This window comes from Sciurus carolinensis, chromosome 11, assembly GCF_902686445.1.
Source record: "Sciurus carolinensis chromosome 11, mSciCar1.2, whole genome shotgun sequence".
Lineage (NCBI taxonomy): Eukaryota > Metazoa > Chordata > Mammalia > Rodentia > Sciuridae > Sciurus > Sciurus carolinensis.
Genome location: NC_062223.1, coordinates 73,770,363 through 73,791,574, shown reverse-complemented (window position 1 = coordinate 73,791,574; position 21,212 = coordinate 73,770,363). Strand labels below are relative to the sequence as shown.

The window sequence follows — 21,212 nt, the reverse complement described above, 5'->3', positions numbered from 1 at the left end:
TTTAAAGTTTATATGCACACAAGGGCAGCTCAGTGTACAGATACAATCTGAGGGAAAGCACAGATAATAAATAATGAAAATTATGGAATTATTTCATTTAAGAGATGTTTTTCTCATAAAGGAGAAGAGGTTTTAATTGCTTCAATAGAACACCACCTTATGGCCCTCCTCTATCCCCTCCCCAACCCTCCGGTATATACTTTAGTGAAGCTGTTTTTCATCAGTGCATTTTAATTGTAGGTGTGCTTTCACTCTGGCATATTTGTACATGCATATTTTGATCAAGGAAGATTATTTTTGACAAATGCTTCCTAGTAGGTTTCTAAGGATAAGGGCAAATAGGTCCCTATAAAACCATGGTGGTAATCTCTTGCAACTTCTAAGGGAAACGACCTGACTGTGTTTTATGCATTTTCTGTTGCACTAAGGGAAGAATGAAAGAAGCAATGGCCACCCTGTGGATCCAACACTGTGCCCGCCACTGTGCCCCAGGGGCTGCACTGCGGTAGCCTCTATCTTGGAACACAGCATCTGCCTCTATAGCCCCCTCCACGTGGTAGCCTCCACCTTGGGGCACCAGCTTGCCTATCATCCCTGTTGGCTTATATTTACTTATTGCTCTATGGTAGGGTTTTCTGTGCATTGAGGTTATTAAAGCACAATTTTACTCACAGGGGATAAAGAATGGGGACAGCTAGGTCATAAGGGTATAAAGGGGTGAGTATGATGACAGTAGGATTAGTAGGTGCTATGGTAGCATAGAGATGAGATTTTTAAGGAAGAACTCTGAACTCTTTATCTCTAGAGCCCAGGCAGCAAGCAGAACACCAGGTACATGTTACTTGAAAAATGTTTGCAAATAACACTATGTTGATTGTTGTCAGAGTAGACAAGGCTGATAAAGCAGCCCCTTTTAAAAGTATGCTAGATCTGAGCTCTGAGATCACAACTTGGCTTCCAGTAATCTCTACAACCTACAGGAGGCTGACTTACCAGAAGTTGTCTTCATCAAGAGTATGTCTGGCCTCTCTCAGTCACTATATTTATAGACTTGCCTTACTTGAGGTTAGAGAGGACCGATAATAATTCTGCTCACCTTACTAATGGGAAATGGAGTAACTGCCTCATTAATAAGTGTGAATTAAGAAATGTCTCTCTGAAAAGGTGAGACTAGTTGAGACTTGAGGATGGTGAGTGGGTGCCATTCTGTCCTAACAAAGAACAGTGGGGGAAGCAGAAAGAGCAAGAGCAAAGCCCAAGTATAGACAGGAGATCAGACAAGTTCTAGGGTCATTAGAATTATGCTATAGTGATAAAAATCACATCAGAGTTTCCCTGACTGGGGTGGAGTGGGGCCGACTCCCTACAAAGAGGCAGTCAAAGACATATAGTAATGGAGACATTCTCTATCTTGATTGAGGAAATGGTGGCCATGGAAGTATTAGAACTCAACAAATTGTGTACTGATTGCTGTATTTTATCAATTCATTGTGTATTTTATTGTAGTAAGTTAAGCAGTGACATAACTGATTTTAAAAAGAAAAAAGAATCTCACATTAACTAATTTGCTGATGCAGTGGTCACGGTCCCCTAAATTATAAAATTTGGGATGTATGCAAAAAGTTTTTTAGAGCACCCATTCTTTAATTGGGACATTTTCAGTTTCTGATCACTTGTTTCTTCTGGAAAAAGCAAGTGTTTTCCTGATTCCTCTCAAAGCACCTTCCTTTAATTTTAATTTTAGTAACATAAGATCCTGAATTCTGGGACTTTCTTAACTAATGGCATTAGTAGGAAAGAATGGTGAAAATTTTAACAATTTAAGAGCAAAATTCAAAAAGAAACATACTTTTTTTTTTCATTGCGGTACTGGGGATTGAACCCAGGGCCTTGGGCTTGCCAGGCAAGCACTGTACCAAGTAAGCTATCTCCCCTACCCAGAAACATACTTTTAAAAGCAGAATAAGGCCGCCTCATGGATACTGCCATGCTGCAGTACCCCATATACCAATGCATGGCAATCTCCATCTTGGGACACTACAGCAGTCTCCATAGCCCCTCCCATGTGTAGCCTCTACCTTGGGACCCTGGTCAGGGCCTGGAATCAGTCATCTGCCACAGCACAACCTGCCACAGCGCTGCATCTCTAACAGGTTGCCTACCATCACTGCACAGCCTGCCCTCACTGCTATGTCTCTGAAAGCAGTTGCCTCCATTTTGGGACACCTGTGCCACCATCTTGGGTTACCCCTGCTGCTGCCACTACCATCTTTAGTTTGGGCAGCATCCGTTTGGAACACTGGCCAGAGACTATAAGCACAATTAAAAGGTACCTACAGGTTAGCTGCCACCACCACCTCCAATCAGGGACATGGCTGCTTCCATTTGTGGATAACAGCCAGAACCTGAAAAAATATCACAAAGGTCTCTGTAGGTTTGGTTACATCTGAGGTATCCCTGCTACATGTGTTAATAGCCACCATCTTGCTGCAGAGGCAGGAGAGAGACTTGTAAGTGGTTGGTAGGTTGGAAAAGGGTGTGAGGGCATATTGATCCTGGCTTGTCCAGTCAACCAGCCTAGCACCCGTAGGGATCCCAGAGACAACTCAGGAAGCACTTTCTGGGACCCAACATTAGAATGGTCCATGACTCCCTTCCTAATACAGCACCCACTGACTACCTGGTTCTGCCGGTTTGGAAATCAACAGGGCCCTCCAGCTCCTAAATCCCCAGTCTCTCAACCACATTGTAACCACCAACATGTCCCAGCACTTGCAGCTATGGCTGGCCCACAGCTCTCAACACCTGACCTGATATGCCCAGAATAGAAAAGCTTTCCTGGACAGGCACACAGGTCCCAGCACTCAGCCCCCAAGACCTCTGTGAGAGAAGATTGGGAAGTTGAAAGTGCAGGAGCAGGAGATAAAGCATTTACAGACTAAAATAGAGGCTAGGAATAGTTGGATCCACAAGTGAGGGAAGAGGCTAAAACCATGCTCCTATGTCACATGAGTGGATCCCAAAGGAGATTCCTGGGTTGCAGTCCTCCAGAGGGACTTGCAATTGCTCTACCCTACCTCCAGGAGTCCCACCTTCAAGTCTAATCCTCCCACCTTAGTAAGGTCACCATCCTGAGGGTAGAGTTAAAACAACTACAGACAACCCCACCTATCAGATGAGAAGAGAGGTAGAGAAGATATTGAACTCCATCAGAAATAATTCTTCGATTTCCTTCAAGACACTTTTCTTTTTATTCCCCTATTTTTTCTTTTACGTTTTTGCCTGTTCTCACGTCCCCAACATTTTTGAAATCAAGTACTTTTCATGCCTCAGATTACTGAGGATTGGGAAGTTTGCATAGTGTATTAAAGTGTAGTGGTAGATATTTTATTTTTTTACATGATTTTTCCTTTTCTTTTTTACTTGCTCTATTTTTTTTCTTATTTATCTGTCTTCTCAGAGTTTCTTTCTCTCTTTTCTCCTGCTAATAACCAAATTCATTTAATTCGTCTTTCACTAACACTTCTATATTCTCACCTCCTACCTCATTAACATCACATCCTAACACCCCTCTGCCATTCTCTCTCTGTCCACCATTAGAAATTGGAGACCTTAGCATAAACCTAATGTTTATGTTGTAGATAATAATCAAACACAACATTTCTGTTTATTGTAACAAAACTGTTAATGCTTAATAGGGGCTATTTAGTTTAAGGTTGCATATTATTTACATTGGGTGCTGTTAATATAACTGTAAATCTGTAGGGGAGAAACTGTAATAACTTGGATCCACACTGCTAGAGCAGAAAACACAAACAACATGAAAAAAAAAGGAGGAGAATTTATCAAACAAACCAAGATGCTATACTAATAGAATCCATTGAAAGCACAGTAGAAGAAATATCAGAGAAAGAGTTCAGAATGTTCATAATTAAAATGATCTGAAAGTAAAGGATGATATAACAGAGCAAATGCAGGCAACAAAAGATCATTTCAATAAACAGTTAAAAGAGCAAATGCAGAAAGCAAAAGATTACTTTGATAAAGAGTTAGAGACTCAGAAAAAAAAATTACTTGAATTGAAGGAATATATAAACCAAATTAAAAACTCAGAAGAAAGCATTACAAATAGACTAGATCACTTGGAAGACAGAACCCCAGAAAATGAAGACGAAATATTTAATCTTGAAAATAAAGTTGACCACACAGAGAGGATGGAAAGAAACCATGAACAGAACCTCCGAGAATTGTGGGATAACATGAAAAGACAAAATTTAAGAATTATCAGGATAGAGGAAGGCAAAGATACAAACAAAAGGAATGAACAATCTTTTCAATGAAATAATATCAGAAAATTTCCCAAACCTGAAGAATGGAAAATCAAGTACAAGAGGCTTATAGGACACCAAATGTACAAAATTACAACAGATACACACCAAGGCACATTATAATGAGAATGTCCAGAATTTTAAGGTCCACAAGAGAAAAATATCAGATTACATATAGATGGAAAACAATTCAGATATTAGCAGATTTCTTACCCCAGAATCTAAAAACTAGGAGGGCCTGGAACAACATATTTCAAGTTCTGAAGTAACATTGATGCAAACCAAGACTCTTACATTCCGCAAAACTAACCTTCAGATTTGATGATGAAATAAAAACCTTCCATGATAAACAAATGTTAAAAGAATTTACAAATAGTCTACACTATAGAACATTCTCAGCAAACTATTCAATGAGGAGGAAATTAAAAAATAGCAATGAAAGTCATCAAAGGGAGGAACTACCCTAAAGGAAAAACTAATCAAAGGAGAAACCAAGTCAAGTTAAAAACCAGGAAAAAAGCCAAAATGACCAGGAATACAAATCATATCTCAATAATTATCCTGAATGTAAATGGCCAAACTCATTAATCAAAAGACAGAGACTGCCAGATGGGATTAAAAAGACCCAACAATATGCTGACTTCTAAAACTAATAAAAAAAAAAAAAACAGTAAAGTAGCAGAATATAAAGTCAACACACATAAATCAAATGCTTTCCTATACATCAGTGATGGATCTACTGAAAGAGAAATTAGCAAAACTATCCTATCCACAATAGCTTCAAAATAAATAAAATACTTGTGACTCAATCTAATAAGAGGTAAAAGAACTCTACAATGAAAACTACAAAACACTAAAGAAAGAAATAAAAGAAAACCTTAGAAGATGGAAAGCTCTCCCATGTTCTTGGATAGTCAGAATTAATATTGTCAAAATGGCCATACTTGCAAAAGCACTATACAGATTCAATGTAATTCCAATTAAATTCCCAATGTCTTTCCTTGTAGAAAAAGAGAAAGCAATCATGAAATCCATTTGGAAAAATAAGAGACCCAGAATAGCCAAAAAAATCGGAGGAAGAAGAGGAAGCAAGAGACACCACAATACTGGAACTTAAACTATATTACAAATCTATAGTAACAAAAATGACATGGTATTGGCACCAAAATAGACAGGTAGAGCAATGGTAAAAAATGGAAGACAGAGAGACAAACTCTCACAAACATGGTTATCTCATACTAGACAAAGGCAGCATAAACATACAATGGAGAAAAAAATAGACTCTTCTACAAATGATGCTAGGAGAACTGGAAATCCATATGCAGTAAAATGAAATTAAACTCCTATCTCTTACCCGGCATGAAACTAAACTCAAAATGGATCAAGGACCTAGGAATTAGACCAGAGACCCTGCACCAAATAGAAGAAAATGTAGGCTCTAATCTTCATCATTTTGACTTAGGATATGACTTCCCTAAGACTACAAAAGTGCAAGAAATAAAAACATGAGTCAATAAATGGGATGAATTTAAAATAAAATGTTTTTTTCTCAGCAAAGGGAATAATCAATAATGTGAAGAGAGAGTCTACAGAGTGGGAAACACTTTTTACCATACATACTTCAGATAGAGCACAAATATCCAGGATTTATAAAGAACTCCAAAAATTTAGCACCCAAATCACAAATAGCCCAATTAATAAATGGGCTAAGGAAATTCTTTCACAGAAGAAGATATACAATTGCTTAACAAATATATTAAAAAATGTTCAACATTGCTAGAAATTAGAGAAATGCAAATCAAAACTACTCTAAGATTTCATCTCCAATTGGAGTGGCAATTATCAAGAATATAAGCAACAGTAAGTGTTGGAGAGGATGTTGGGGGGAAAATGTACACTCATACATTGCTGGAGGGAATGCAAACCACTGTGGAAAGCAGTGTGGAGATTCCTTAGAAAACTTGGAATGGAACCACTATTTGACCCAGCGCTCCCACTCCTTGGCCTATACCCAAAGACTTAAAATCAGCATACCACAGTGACGCAGCCACATTAGTGTTTATAGGAACTCAATTCACAATAGTTAAATTATAGAACCAACCTAGATGCCCTTCAATAGATGAATGGATAAAGAAACTGTGGTATATATACACAATGGAATATGATTCAGACTTAAAGAAGACTAAAATTATGGCATTTGCAAGTAAATGAACGTGGTTGGAGAATATCATGCTAAGTGAGATAAACCAATCCCAATAAAACCAAAGGCCAAATGTTTTCTCTGATAAGAGGATGCTGATACATATCTGGGGTGGTGGTCAGGAATGATTGGAGGAACTTTGTATTGGGCAGAGGGGAGTGAGGGGAGGGAAGGGGGAAAGGTGTTTGGAAAGATGGTCTAATGAGATGGACATTATTACCCTATGTACATGTATGATTGCATGAATAGTATGACTCTATATCATGTACAAACAGAGAAATGAAAAGTTGTATTCCATTTGTGTACAACGAGTTGAAATGCATACTTCTGTCTTGTATAACTAAATAGAACAAAAAAAGCAGAATAAAATGTTAAGGAATATGGAAATAAGGAAACTTAAGATATGATATTAGAGTTCTAATGACTTTCCAGTCACCTGAAATCATATAATATTTTGGGTTAGGAAGAGAATTTTCTTCTTTGTTCATGTCTAGAAACTTTTCCTTCATTATGAAATACATCATCCTCAGGGGATTTGGAGACAAGAGGTCAAAACTTCAGCTCACTTAATATTTATTGTTAACAGTCCCCCAAATTTTTGATCTGGTAAATTTTACATGTAGATTATATCTAGATTTTCAAGATTTTGTGAATGTTAATCTATGCTTCATTCTCTCAGATTGATCACTCCATTGCCTAGACTTTGGAATGAATTAATGCTTTTTTAAGCTTTTGCTATTATCTTACTACTATCCATAGTAAAATTAAACTTCATCAATTTATGATGACTTTTAAAAATATGTTAAAGAGCTAAAAGAAAATTCAAATGGCACAGGACTTAATACTCCAAGTAGCTATTATTAGCATTTGGATGTATTTACTGAATTACTTTCTATACAAGTGCATTCCATTTCAGAACTGTATTCCAGATTTAAGGGCAACAATTTTTATTGAATATTACAGCTTGATAATTTATCAGATACCTTTGTTGCAAATAAAATGAATACACCCTGATAATGTATTCCACATTTCTTCATTTATTGTCTTAAGGAGAATATTTAAAAGGTTTCCTTTTGGGTTTTATAAATAATGATTTCATGTATGTTCTTATATTTATTTCTGTTTCTGAAATTTTATTTTTATATAGAGATTCCAAGTTGAAGAAAATATATGCTTTTAGATATTTGATGCGATTTTGAAAATTCTTTTTAAGGGTGCCCACTTATCCTTCTATCAATCATGTAAAATAATGTTTTTGCCTTAATAATCTATAGACAGCATTCTTTGAAATATTCACAGATTTAATACATGAAACAACTTGTTTTCTTGCAATGGTAAACTTAGGTTAACTAAATTTTCATTGCCTTTCATATTACTTAGATTTCATGTTCTGGGCAACCTGAAAATTGTTCCTATTTATTCAGGAGTGTTGCTAGCCTGTGGGATGGTGTCCACAGAGATGACTTTGTGGTGATTGTAATGGCCTGACAAATACTCTTCATTATGTCCCCAGATCAGTCGGGCAATTAACGAAGTTGGAGTGTTGTTATTGTTGTCTCAGGGCTCTTTTCCACAACAGTCAGGGATAACCCTGTCTCTAATCTGTTTGGTTCTAACTCCATAGATGATGGGGTTGAGCATGGGAGGCACCAGAAGATAGACATTAGCAAACATGATGTGCACCACTCGGGGCACTTGATGGCCAAAGCGGTGGGTGAGGAAGGTAAAAAGGGCTGGAACATATAAAGCCAGGATAACACCGATATGAGAACCACAGGTACCAAAAGCCTTGAGACGGGCTTCACCTGAAGGCAACTGAAGAACAGCTCTCAAAATCATCACATAGGATATGCCAATCACAATGATATCAAAGCCAATCACAGAGAAGGCCGCAAAGAGCCCATATGCACGATTGATGCTGGTGTCAGCACACACCAACTTCAGCACAGCCATGTGCTCACAGTAGGACTGGGGAATGACCTTGTTGGGGCAGAAGGGCATCCTGGAGATCATGAAGCAGAAGGGGCTCACCCACAACACCCCTCTCATCATCACGGCTGAACCCAGCTTGATCACCACAGAGGTGGTGAGGATACTAGAGTGCCGGAGTGGGAAGCAGATGGCCACATAGCGGTCCAAGGCCATGGCCATGAGCACCCCAGACTCCACAGAAGAAAAGGCATGGATGAAGAACACCTGCGTGAGGCAGGCATGATATTCAATCTCGCGAGCGTGGAACCAGAGTATGGCCAGCATTTTAGGCTGTGTGGAGGAGGAGAGGACCAGGTCAGTGAGAGCCAGCATGGCCAGAAAGAGGTACATGGGCTGGTGCAGGGTGTGGTCAGTTCTGATGACGTGCAGGATGGTGATATTGCCAGTTATGGCCACAACATACATGACACAGAATGGGAAGGCGATCCAGAAGTGGGCAGCCTCCAGTCCTGGGATTCCAAGCAGGATGAAGGACACAGGATGAGAAGAGCTGTTTCCTGAAGCCCACATCAGGGAATGGATACCATTTTCTCTGTTGTGAAGGTAATCTACTCTCTGCAGATGATAACAATCAAAGAAATTATTATTAGTTCTAGGACTTTTGATTCCACATTTGGTTGATAGGGCAGTGAGGCTCACTAATAACTGTTAAATAATAACTAATAACTACTCTTATAAGGAATAAAATTTTGCAACATAAAATGATGTTATTTGTTATTCAAAATGGGTTTACAACATACTAGCTGAAAGTGTAATTATTTCTTAGTCAATACTTTCTTAAATGTAGAATCTGCTAAAGGAAAACTATAATGATAGATAAAGTCAAAATAATTTTTGTCCTTGTATTCTTTACAACTAAATGATTGCTCCACCTTTCCCATCTGTGATTTTTTTTGATCCCTTTCTTAAATTTCTTAGACAACATTTCAGGGTCAGAAGGTAGCTTAGTTTAAAGGACCATAGGAATTCATATAATGATGTTGAGTGATAGCTTGGACTCCAAGACAATTACCATAAGGATTTGAGCTTCAGGATACATCATGGAAGATTTGTGCACATGAAATTATGTATTGCTTTTAGTATATGTCATTTTCTAGATTTGAAGTCAGAAAACTTTCTGCAAAATTTCACAATATAAACTTTTTAGGGGTTCTAGGTCACATGATTTCTATTGAAACAAATTCATTTAGCCATTGTAGTGCAAAAACCACCATAGCCATTACATATGCATGTGTGTTCCTGTATTCAAATACAACTTTATGTATGGAAACAGGCTGAAAGTTGGGTTTGTGTAGGCTGTTGTTTTCTGAGGGTTATCCTAGATCTTACATTTTACCTGAGGTCAGTCTCAAACTGTACCCCTTGCTTCTCAGTCTTGGTACAGAGTGAGAGTTTCATAAACTCTTGCTGAAGGAAATAACAAATGCCATTATCCAGTGGTAAAAGATTATTACCTGAATAACAATTTCATAGCAATATCAATATAGATCCATCTTGAGCCCACTTTGAGTACATGACATTCATATCCGTTTGTCACACTGGAGGTGGCCTGCTGCCGTGAGCACACTGTGAGCACCATTTCTGTGCACTTGCCTTACATGAATTGACTGTACTGTTTGATCCCTCTGGTGGATGCAATTACCACCAATCCATAAGGACAAAGGTGACTTTTTTCATACCCAGTACTTTTCCACTACTTAATCTTAATTATGGTAGCCCTGTTTTGAAAGCCTTGTTCTTAACCTATGCAAAGCAGAAATACCTAGGCAAGAAGAATATAATTAACAAAGTTTCATCTTCCTATACTGAATGTTCACCCAACCTGTGCCTATAACTTCAGAGATAGGCCTAGCTTCTTTTTAAAATTTCCTAGATTTATAATAGTATGAGAGAAAAGGAAATCAGACTTTAGAAGTCTTCCTCTCTACCAGAAATTTTACCAGTCTGCCTTGACACGGGCTATAGGTCAACTCAAAGCAGAGGCCCCTCTCTAGAGCATGGCGACAATTCATACAGACACGTTCACACATACATACATACATACACGTTCACACACACATACATACATATATACATGTTCACACACACATACATACATACACGTTCACACATACAGACATACATACACGTTCACACATACAGACATACATACTGGCACCTAGACCTCAGTTTTGATTGATTTTGCCTGACCTATCTTCCCAATATTAGATTTTCTGCTGGAGTCAGAGGTTTCATCCAGGCCCGCCTTTTGCCACCTGCATTTCACTCTCACATTGTGGGGACATAGTCCCTGAGCCTCAGTGCAGCTTAGATAAACAAACTTACATCATGCTCCATCCTGCACCAGATGCTGAAAAAGGTGTCACCTAGAGGTCCAGTTTCTCTAGGTGCATAATGATCTTTGATCAGCTGCTACAAAGTGAGTGGTTGGGACTCCCATACTGGCTGAGTAAGGCAGAGCTGGCTGCCTTATATTGACAAAGGCAGAAATGAAGGGTTTTGTACAATTTTGTACTGAATTCGAGACAGATCTGCCTTTGGATCCTGGACCACTGCTCCTTCGCTGAACTGGAGACTCGATCAGATCCAGCATTGTCTGCTAGCATCTGTGTCTTAGAAGATATCTTTATTGGTTTTTCCCATGAGCCTTGATGGAAGACTCAGTTGTTCTACCCTCCATGTGAGCAGTGACTCTTTCACAACCATATTTCAGCTGCCTACATGGTACAGCCTCTTTCCAAATCTATTTTCTGTCTTCCCCTCCATTCATACCTATGCTTCTCCAAATTGTTATTGTAGAGGCCAGAGCTCCCCTGTTAACTGATGTCTTTCAGCTTTCCTCATTGATTCTTCTGACTCTATCTTCCTTCTGACTTTCTTGCTTGGGTTGATGATACAGGAGCAGGGGGACCTTAGAACTACATCTGAAATGGGAGATAGGGTCCTGGACATAAGGCTATATTTTCTCCCTGAGTTTCTCCCTTATGTTCCCTGGAACCTAGAGTTTTCACTCTCAGAAATCCCTGTGCCCTCTCCTTTCAGACTTAAGAACTGAACACAGGCTGATTTAAGGCTACAAGTCACAATTAGTAGATACTGTATTGACCAATTATTAGGCATTTTTGTCCAGCATGTGAAGTTCCCAAACAAGAGCGGCACAGCTTATTAGTTTGTTATTGGGTTTAGAGAGGGAACTGTGCATTTCCTAAACTGAAAAAAAAGAACAATATAATTTCCCTTCTTGCCCAAAACTTCTGTTTCAAAACAGAAGGAAAAGATTAATTCTCATGGTGCAGATCAGTTAGACTGCAGAAGATATGGCTCAGCCAATACAAACCCCAATATAATTACCTGTTCAACCTACTCTATCCTGCTATTAAAATATTCTTTTTTATCCCTCATTTCAGAAAGAATTGTTAGTAGCAGAATACATATTGAAAGCTAAAATTAAGTTATATGCTTTTAAACATTGGGTCTAGAATGATTCAATTTGAACTTCTGAATCCACATTTCTCTGTTCCTCAAGATATAACTTGCGAACCTTCCACATAGTTGAGGAAATTTGGTTATAGAACAATGTTCTCACCCCGAGTACAACTCAGCTTTCATCTGTGTGTATGTCTTGACTCCTGCTCTGGTACCCTTGGATTCTCTTGTGTAGAAGCAGTTGTACCCATTGGTCAGCTGTGTTGCCGAAGGCAGTGAAGTGACAGTGATAAACGGGCTGAAATCTTGCTGAAGAATAACTTTGGGAAATCTGTACAGTGTTTTCTCGCTCTAGGATATCTGAAACTGAGGTGTAGAGCAGATGTGGTTCTGACGGCACCTCCTTCATAGAGAATTTGTGTATAGCAGCAGCCTTCCTACCTTTCTAGATCTCCCTGGAGAACAGAATGGGAGCCCTGATTCATCTCCCCGCCTCAGAGTGAAGTCCACCAGTCATGACTTTCTGGACCCGGGGCTCCCTGTGAATCAGGCCTTCTGCACAGTACATGTCTTTGCCTTCCAGGTGCTTGGAGACAGTGAGTCCCTCTGTTGTCTGGGAAGGGACTAGGTGCCCGTGTGCCTGTGGCACAGATAGTCACATTAACAACTCACCCTGAGCTCTGCTCTTTGACAAAGCTGAGGATGACTACCTGCAGATCTAAAGAGCCCCTGGGCTTTAGCCTTAGGCAGAAACCTCAGATCATGGTCTATTTATAGGACTATGCCTAGTCTGTCCCTTCCCCAAGCATTGGTCCCCTCCCTCCCTCTAATTCCCACTGCTTTTATTCACACTGGTTCCCTCTGAGAGTGGAAGCTAAAGCTGGAAACATTAACCCCTAACTTTCCTTTCTCCTCTGTATACAGGAATGCAAAGAGGGAATTTGAATGCATGTGCAAGCAGGTGCTTGTTGGGATTATATATGTGTGAATTTATCTGTATACGTCTACATTTTGTTAGTGGGTTTCTATGTATCTATGAATGAAAGAATATTTCATGTAATTTGAATATGTTTGACATTTCATGTATGTTAATATGTGCATTTGAGAGGTATAATAATAAATATATATGTAAGGGACAGTACTTACAAGTGAGTGTATATATGTGTCTAAGTTTGTATATAAGTGAAAGAATGGGGAATTATTTGTTGTAAGTATGCATAATTAGCAATATAATCATTCTGGGAATGAGTAGTCACTCAAAGCACATGCTTTGTGTAGGCACAGGCCCTGCTACATACCTGAAAGTGTGAGATGGCACATGGGCATGCATATATATGGGTATGTATATGTAAGAGGTATGGGCTTGATGGAGGTGTTGATAATCTATTGGTGCTTCACCTTAACAAGGCATCCATGGTTCCAAGGCCCCTCACTTCTGAGTGTGTGCTTATCCGGAGTGGGAATTCTGATGAAATATTGTGGTTTGGATGTTTTGGGTCCCATGAAAGCTCATGCACAAGACAAATGCAAGAAAGTTTAGAGGTGATGATTGGGTTAGGAGAGGTATAACTGAATCAGGGGTTGAATGCACTGATGGATTAGCGAGGAGGTAAATATAGGCAGGTAGGGTACAGTTGGTGGAGGCAGGCCACTGGGGACGTGTCCTTGGGGATTATATGTGGACCCCCATGAGCAGAGCTCTCTCAGCTTCCTGTTGTCATGACCTGAGCAACTTTCCTCTGTCATTTTCTTCTTCCATGATTTTTGCCTCACCTTAGACCCAGAGCTATGGAGTCAGCTGACCATGGACTGAGACTTTTGAAACTGTGAGCCAAAATGATTTTTGTCTCGTGTATGTATTTCTTGTCAAATCTTTTGATCACAGCAATGAAAAACCTGACTAAAACACAAAGATTCCATATTCATGTTTGAAAATTTCTGAGCCTTGAGGGCCCTCCTCACTAAACATGGATAGTTGAAGCCATTCAGAGCTCCTTGTCTTTGTCAATCCCTATGTAGGACTGCTGGTGTTTCCTTGTATATTGTTTAAGAATTCTTTGATTTCTTTTATTTCATCTTTGATGAAGTGTCTAAGGAATATTTGAGAAAGTAGTTTTTACAAATAGAAAGAAGAGATTAATTCTCAGAGTGAAGAGTCATCAGACTTCAGAGGATACACCTCACAAAACACAAAATACAACATACACTTTCAGGAAAGATAACACAAAAGCTGCCATGGTTATCAAGTTAAGATTAATGGTCTTATGGTAGATTAGGATCATCACACTCAGATATTAAAGTTCAACATAATAAAATCAGGGGCACAACTAATGTTTTTAGGGAGTCCATGTTTACAGAAGATATTTACGTTTCTTCTGTATTATGGATTAGGATGCCATCATAATTGGAAATTTTATTTTTATCTCTGATTGCAAATTATTATTCTTTCATTGTTTCATTTAACTTTAGTATATTAACCCAGCTTAATGAAGACTAAAGGAAGTTCTTGCCTCTTGCTATCTGTTTTCCTCCTTCTTTTCCCCCTTCACGATATTTTTTCCAGGCCAAGCACAGACGCCATCACTGAGGGACCCTGCCTGACCACCACACCGAGGTCTGTTGCCACGTGGAGCAGGCCAGCAGCCTAGCCAGGCTGCTCGCATTGCGGAGCTAGCCAGAGGCTTCTTTATAGGCTGGTGCAGGCATTTGAATTATTCCTTAGGGTGTGGCCATCATCATTGGAAGGGCAGCTCCCTTCCTGAGAGACCCAGGAGTTGAGGAGGTATTGAGAGACTTGGGAACAACTCAGAGCCACCGGGTGAGACTTTCCCAATGGTCAGGCTCCCTGGATGGGGCAGTAGTCCTGAAATACAGGGAACTTGAATTACCTTAACTGAATAAGGAGGACATACACAATTTAAATAGATCAATTTCATGTAATGAAATAGAAGAAGTCATCAAAAGCCTACCAACAAAGAAAAGTCCAGGACCAGATGGGTTCTCAGTCGAGTTCTACAAAACCTTTAAAGAAGACCTCATTCCAATACTTCTCAAAGTATTTCATGAAATAGAAGAGGAAGGAACCCTCCAAACTCATTCTATGAAGCCAATATCACCTTGATACCTAAACCAGACAAAGACACATGGAGGAAAGAAAATTTCAGACCAATATCCTTAATGAACATTGATGTAAAATTTATCAACAAAATCTTAGCAAATCACATACAAAAATATATTAAAAAAATAGGGCACCACGATCGAGTGTGTTTTATCCCAGGGATGCTAGGTTGGGTCAACATTCGGAAATCAATAAATGTAATTCACCATATCAACAGACTTAAAGTTAAAAATCACATGCTTATTTCGATAGATGCAGAAAAAGCATTTGCTAAAATACAGCACACCTTCATGCTCAAAACACTGGAAAAAATAGGGATAGTGGGAACATTCCTTAACATTGTAAAGGCCATCTATGCTAAGCCCATGGCAGATATCATTCTAAATGGTGAAAAACTGAAAGCATTCTCCCTAAAAACTGGAACAAGTCAGGGATGCCCTCTTTCACCACTTCTATTCAACATTGTCCTGGAAGCTCTAGCGAGAGCAATTAGACAGACCAAGGAATTAAAGTGATACAAATAGGAAAAGAAGAACTCAAACTATCCCTATTTGCGGATGACATGATTATATATTAAGAGGAACCTGGAAATTCCACCAGAAAACTTTTAGAACTCATAAGTGAATTCAGTAAAGTAGCAGGATATAAGATCAATGATCATAAATTCAATGCATTTTTATATATAAGTGATGAATCTTCAAAAAGAGAAGTTAGGAAAACTACCCCATTCACAATAGCCTCAAAAAAAAAAATAAATACTTGGGAATCAAGTTAATAAAAGAGGTGAAAGACCTCTACAATGAGAACTACAGAACACTAAAGAAAGAAATTAAAGAAAACCTTAAAAGATGGAAAGATCTCCCATGTTCTTGGATAGGAAGAATTAATGTTGTCAAAATGGCCATACTACCAAAAGTGCTATACAGATTCAATGTAACTCCAATGAAAATCCCAATGACGTATCTCACAGAAATAGAGCAAGCAAGAACAAAATTCATTTGGAAGAATAAGAAACCTAGAATAGCTAAAGTAATCCTTAGCAGGAAGAGTGAATCAGTGGGTATTGCAATACTAGGCCTTCAACTATACTACAAAGCAATAGTAACAAAAATGGCATGGCATTGGTACCAAAATAGTCAGGTAGATCAATGGTACAGAATAGAGGACATGGACACAAACCCAAATAAATACAATTTTCTCATACTAGACAAAGGTGCCCAAAATATGCAATGGAGAAAAGATAACCTCTTCAACAAATGGTGCTGGGAAAACTGGAGGTCACTATGCACCAGAATGAAACTAAACCCCTATCTCTCACCCTGCACAAAAGTCAACTCAAAATGGATCAAAGATCTTGGAATCAGACCAGAGACCCTGCATCTTATAAGAGAAAAAGCAGGTCCAAATCTTCAACATGTCAGTTTAGGATCAGACTTCCTTAACAGAACTCCCATTGCAATAATTCCAATCCAATAGGCAGTGACTTACTGGGGTTGCTTTTATACAGTGAAAATCACTATCAGAGTTTTCTCAAACTTAATAATCTCTATTTATTTGTAAGAAAACTAAGGATAGCCTTGCAGATCTGTTTTGTTTTTACACTATAGATAATGGGGTCGAGCACAGGGGGCAGCAGCAGGTAGACATTGGCCATCATTGAATGGACCACTTTGGGGGCTGACTGACCATAACGATGAACCACAGAGAGGCTCATCATGGGAATGTAGAAAATAGCTACTGCTCCAATGTGGGACACACAGGTGCTGAACACCTTGTACCGTTCTTCAGGGGAGGCAATACTGAGAACAGAGTAAATGATGAATGTGTAAGACAGGGCAATGCATGGCGTATCTATCCCGGTGGTCAGGATGAGAGCAACTAATCCACAGATGCTATTGGCCCGAGTGTCTGAGCATGCTAACTTGATCACATCTGGATGGTAGCAGTAGGAGTGCGAAAGGGGATTCATTCTACAGAAAGAGAGAGGCTTCAGGAGCACAAGTAGTGGTACTATTAAAACAACAGCACGGATAATCACTAGGAGACCCATCTGAATGATCCTGGAATTAGTGAGAATTGTAGTATATCTCAGAGGGTCACAGATGGCCACATAGCAGTCAAAAGTCATAGATACCAGCACCCCAGATTCCATGGAAGCAAATCCATGGAGAAAATACATCTGGACAATGCATCTGTCTAGGCTGACTTCATTTGCGTCAAACCAGAGGATACCCAAGGTTGTGGACATTGTGGAAAGTGTCAAGCCCCGATCTGTGGCTGACAGCATGGAGAGGAAATAGTACATGGGCTCATGGAGACTCTTCTGGGTGCTGATGACTAACAAGATCATGCTGTTCCCAGACAGGGCAATGGCATAGAGACAACAGAAAGGAATGTAGATCCAGGCATGTGCAAACTCTAGGCCGGGAATGCCAGTCAGTGAGAAGGCTGGAAATCTGGATGTCAAGTTATTGAGGATGTTCATGTTTTCCTGGATTTGTAGCATTCCTCTTCACAGTGCTCACACCCTGTAGAAGTAATGAATTATATTGTCATACAAAAACATTTAGAATTATTTTCATTAAGGGAGTTATCTAAGGTCATAGTATCTCTATGGCTGAATTAACCAAGTAAAATCATCATAATTTATAATTCATAATTAGGGACATTTAGCAACGATATAAGGGTTTTTAGCATTAAACCCAAGGAAAATATGTTCATCTAACATTCCAGTTTTAGAATAACTATTTTTATAGCCTTTTAAATTCCATCAGATTCTATGAAGATAGACAGTAAAGAAATATCAGAGGCTCTGGATGTAACTCCATGGTAGAATGTTTGCCTAGCACACCCAGGGTCCTGGGTTTCATCCCCAGAACCTCAAAAATAAAAAGTAAAAAGGTAATATCATTGCATTCTATTTGGAATGTACTGTGGTGTAAAATAAGTAAGAGAAATCCACTTACTGACATCCATACGTTTCAAGAGTCCATGTAGGTATGAATTTTCAGGCACAGATTTCCAGTTTTTGTCAACAACATAGTTTTAGAAGTTATCATTGTACATGGATTATTTTTATCCAACAACACTGATGGATATCCTTAGATGGCAGATTATTAAGAGAAAACCAATGAAGACAGCTCTGTACAAATTTTTGAAAAAGATTGTATGCATGAAAGTCAGATGAGACTAGAACCTTTTAGAGGAACTTTACAAAGCAAGAGAACATGGTGATGTGACTGGTGCTACATAAACTACGTTGTCCAATTGCTAAAACAGTCAATTCTGGAGAAGATTCAGAAAGTCAAATATAGCTTAGAGCACATCCTAGAAAAAGCAGTTGAATTTGAAAGATAAAATAGAGAAACCTGCCATCCTGGCTTAAGGAATGAATGGAAAAGTAAGTAGTGTGGAGTTGATGTATTTTTCTCCTGGTAACTTAGCAGTAAAACAAGGAGAGAAATAAATCATGACTAACGAAGGCTATAAGAAGATTTCTAAAAGATGGAAAAGACTTAATGAAGTGTATAATTTTAAAAAGTAAGGTTAAAGATACAGCAGATAGAGATTGAAACTATAGAATGAGAAGGATTCATTGACAATTGAGTTCTGAAGACATTTAGAGCATGACAGGAATTAGGCCTCAAAAAATGAGGATCTTCATTTCCATCAGCAGTAGAGGAGATACTGGCAAATTGATAGTTTGGTGGAAAGTCATGTGAGTGACTTGTCACCAATGTCTACCTTTATCTGTGAATCACTAGGGGAAGGTTTCCTGCTGTCCAGGAAGGATGAAGTGATAGATACTGGGCTGACAATAAGGTAGCAGTTTTCAGTAGACAGGAAATGAGAACAATTGGCTATCTAGAAAAAGAAATGTTATGGAGACTTATTTAAATATAATTCTAAAAATAATTTTAAAGTAATAGATTTACATTGTTACATCAATTACAGGTACACATAAATTCAAAGTATAGAAATATTAGTTATTATAATTCTAGCACTTTTAAATGAAGCATTTAAAAAATACTAGGCAGCAGAGAGTAAAGTAATCTACACGTTACCATTTATTTTCATGGTAGTTTTCTGTAGTTTCTGTTAATTTTCTAGTTCCCTGGAATTTCATTCTATTTTCACTGTACATTATTAGATAATGTTATATCATGGTACACCCTGTTTTCTGACTTTTCAGTATGTATGTTTGCATATTTGTGAATAGAAAGCAATCAAAATGAAAAGTCAATACAAGGAGCACTTCTACCTTTTTATCAGCTGCAGGTGGAAAGAGGAGCCTTCTCTGTCTTTGCTAGCAGAAAGGGGATAGACTAAACTTGTGGAGGCATGAATTTTATAGTAAGTTGGGATTGAGCTGTGGGATCATCAGTAAGATGTGGATCTTCTTTGAGCAATGGTCAAAGAAACACTGAAATCCATTTCTCCTTTCTATAAATATAGGACTGAGCTTTGAAATCTCTGAAGGATTTTTGTCACTACCTCAAGTGAACAGAGGTCTCCAGAGATAATTGAAATGGAAAGAAAAGTCAAAGGAACTAAATTATCCATTCATACTCAGCTCTCCATATCTATATATTCTGTATCAGTGAGTTCAATCAACCATAGATGGAAACTGTTTGGAAAAAGTGGCATATCTGCTGAACATGAACAGAATTTTCCTTATTATTATCCCCTAAACACTATAGTATAAAAACTATTTGTATGGCATTTTCATTGTATTCAGTATTAAAAGCAACCTGGAGATGATTTAAAATATACAGTGGGATGTACAAATGCAACACCATTTTATGTGGGATTAAAGCCTCTTTGCATTCAGGTGTACACAGAGGTCATATAACCAGTTCCACATGAATATTGAGTGATGACTATAAATGGAAAGGCTATTGAATTCTTTATATATTCTGAACATTAATCCTCTATTGGAAGAATAGCTAGCCAAGATTTTTTTCCCATTCTCTAGGTTCTCTATTCGCACATTTTATAGTGTTATTTGCCATGTAAAGGTTTTTTCTTTGATGCCATCCCATTTATTAATGCTTGGTAATATTTCCCGAGTTTTTGTAGTTCTAGTGAGGAAGTCATTACTTGTGCCTGAATGTTGTTGAGTTGACCTTACATTTTCCTCCAAGTAGCTGCAAAGTTTCTGTTCTAATTACTAGGTCTTTGATTCACTTTGGAAAGTTTAGACATTGTTCTTGATGCTGGGAAATAGGAGGATGCTTGTCATTTTCTATTAATTTTAAGTTTGTTGGGAGGATAGGAAAACAAACTACTGTTGACTGGAATACATATGGTGACAAAGAAGCTTAAGAAAAATTTGCATTCCAGTCTCCTAGGCCTATATAACAATATTGACTCATAAGGTCGATGATATGTCTATTCTCAAAACAATCTCATTTCAACCAGAAATGGATCAGCTCCTGATTTCCTGATATATTAATTTGGCCCCACTGCGCACCTGTCTGGAGACACTGCAGTATATGGAAAATACTCACGTACATGTGTACTTGTTCTCTTACTTGATATTTTAATGGAGTATTAAGTTCAAGATGCAGGATTGTTGGGGAAGTTTGGCATCCCTTGTCAACGTGGGCTGTTGAGTAATAGGGCAGACTTCTCAACAGCCCAGCTATTCTAGGTTCATAGGAAAGAAGATCCACACCAAAAGACTGCATTTCTCCTTTATAGAGAAGACAGACACTGAATAAGATTATTGTGTTTTGCTTGGAAAACAATATCAATTTGGTCCTAATTTAGACATTTTTGAGTGATTTCTGTTTGATTATTATACCTATGTTCTCTTGCTAGAAATTTCAATGTCAGAAAATCTGAGAGGTTCAATTCAAGTACTACATAAGCCCCCCATGGAACATTTGGACAGGTAGTTGAACAACAAAAATGGACTGTGAGCAAATCATGGTGAGTAATTTGAATGATTGTTAAAGAATGAGAAGTCACCACTGTTGCCTTGAAGGATCTAATATTCTTAATGAGGTTTATACTCGGCTGATCTGATAAGGAAATAATGAAATGGTTTCTGATTGTCTCCTTGTACTCAAGCCTCTGTGTAATCCTCTCATGTGTGCAGGTAGTAATTGTGACTGTCTTGTAACCAACAGGATATAAAGATGGT

General features: G+C 38.5%; 2 protein-coding genes across 2 annotated transcripts; both read right to left on the bottom strand.

The window, feature by feature from the left end:
* Window positions 1-8,085: 8,085 nt before the first annotated feature.
* Window positions 8,086-9,036, bottom strand: LOC124960194 (olfactory receptor 52R1-like). The gene has a single exon (XM_047518815.1). It carries the CDS (start codon window positions 9,028-9,030, stop codon window positions 8,086-8,088), a length of 945 nt encoding a protein of 314 aa, XP_047374771.1. The 5' UTR covers window positions 9,031-9,036.
* Window positions 9,037-16,610: 7,574 nt separating this feature from the next.
* LOC124960116 (olfactory receptor 51F1-like) lies at window positions 16,611-17,570 on the bottom strand. Its single transcript, XM_047518678.1, has one exon. It carries the CDS (start codon window positions 17,568-17,570, stop codon window positions 16,611-16,613), a length of 960 nt encoding a protein of 319 aa, XP_047374634.1.
* Window positions 17,571-21,212: the final 3,642 nt, after the last annotated feature.

Bases quoted from the DNA above. Each gene is read 5' to 3' on its own strand.
- LOC124960194 (XM_047518815.1), bottom strand. From the start codon at position 9,030: ATGTGGGCTTCAGGAAACAGCTCTTCTCATCCTGTGTCCTTCATCCTG.
- LOC124960116 (XM_047518678.1), bottom strand. From the start codon at position 17,570: ATGCTACAAATCCAGGAAAACATGAACATCCTCAATAACTTGACATCC.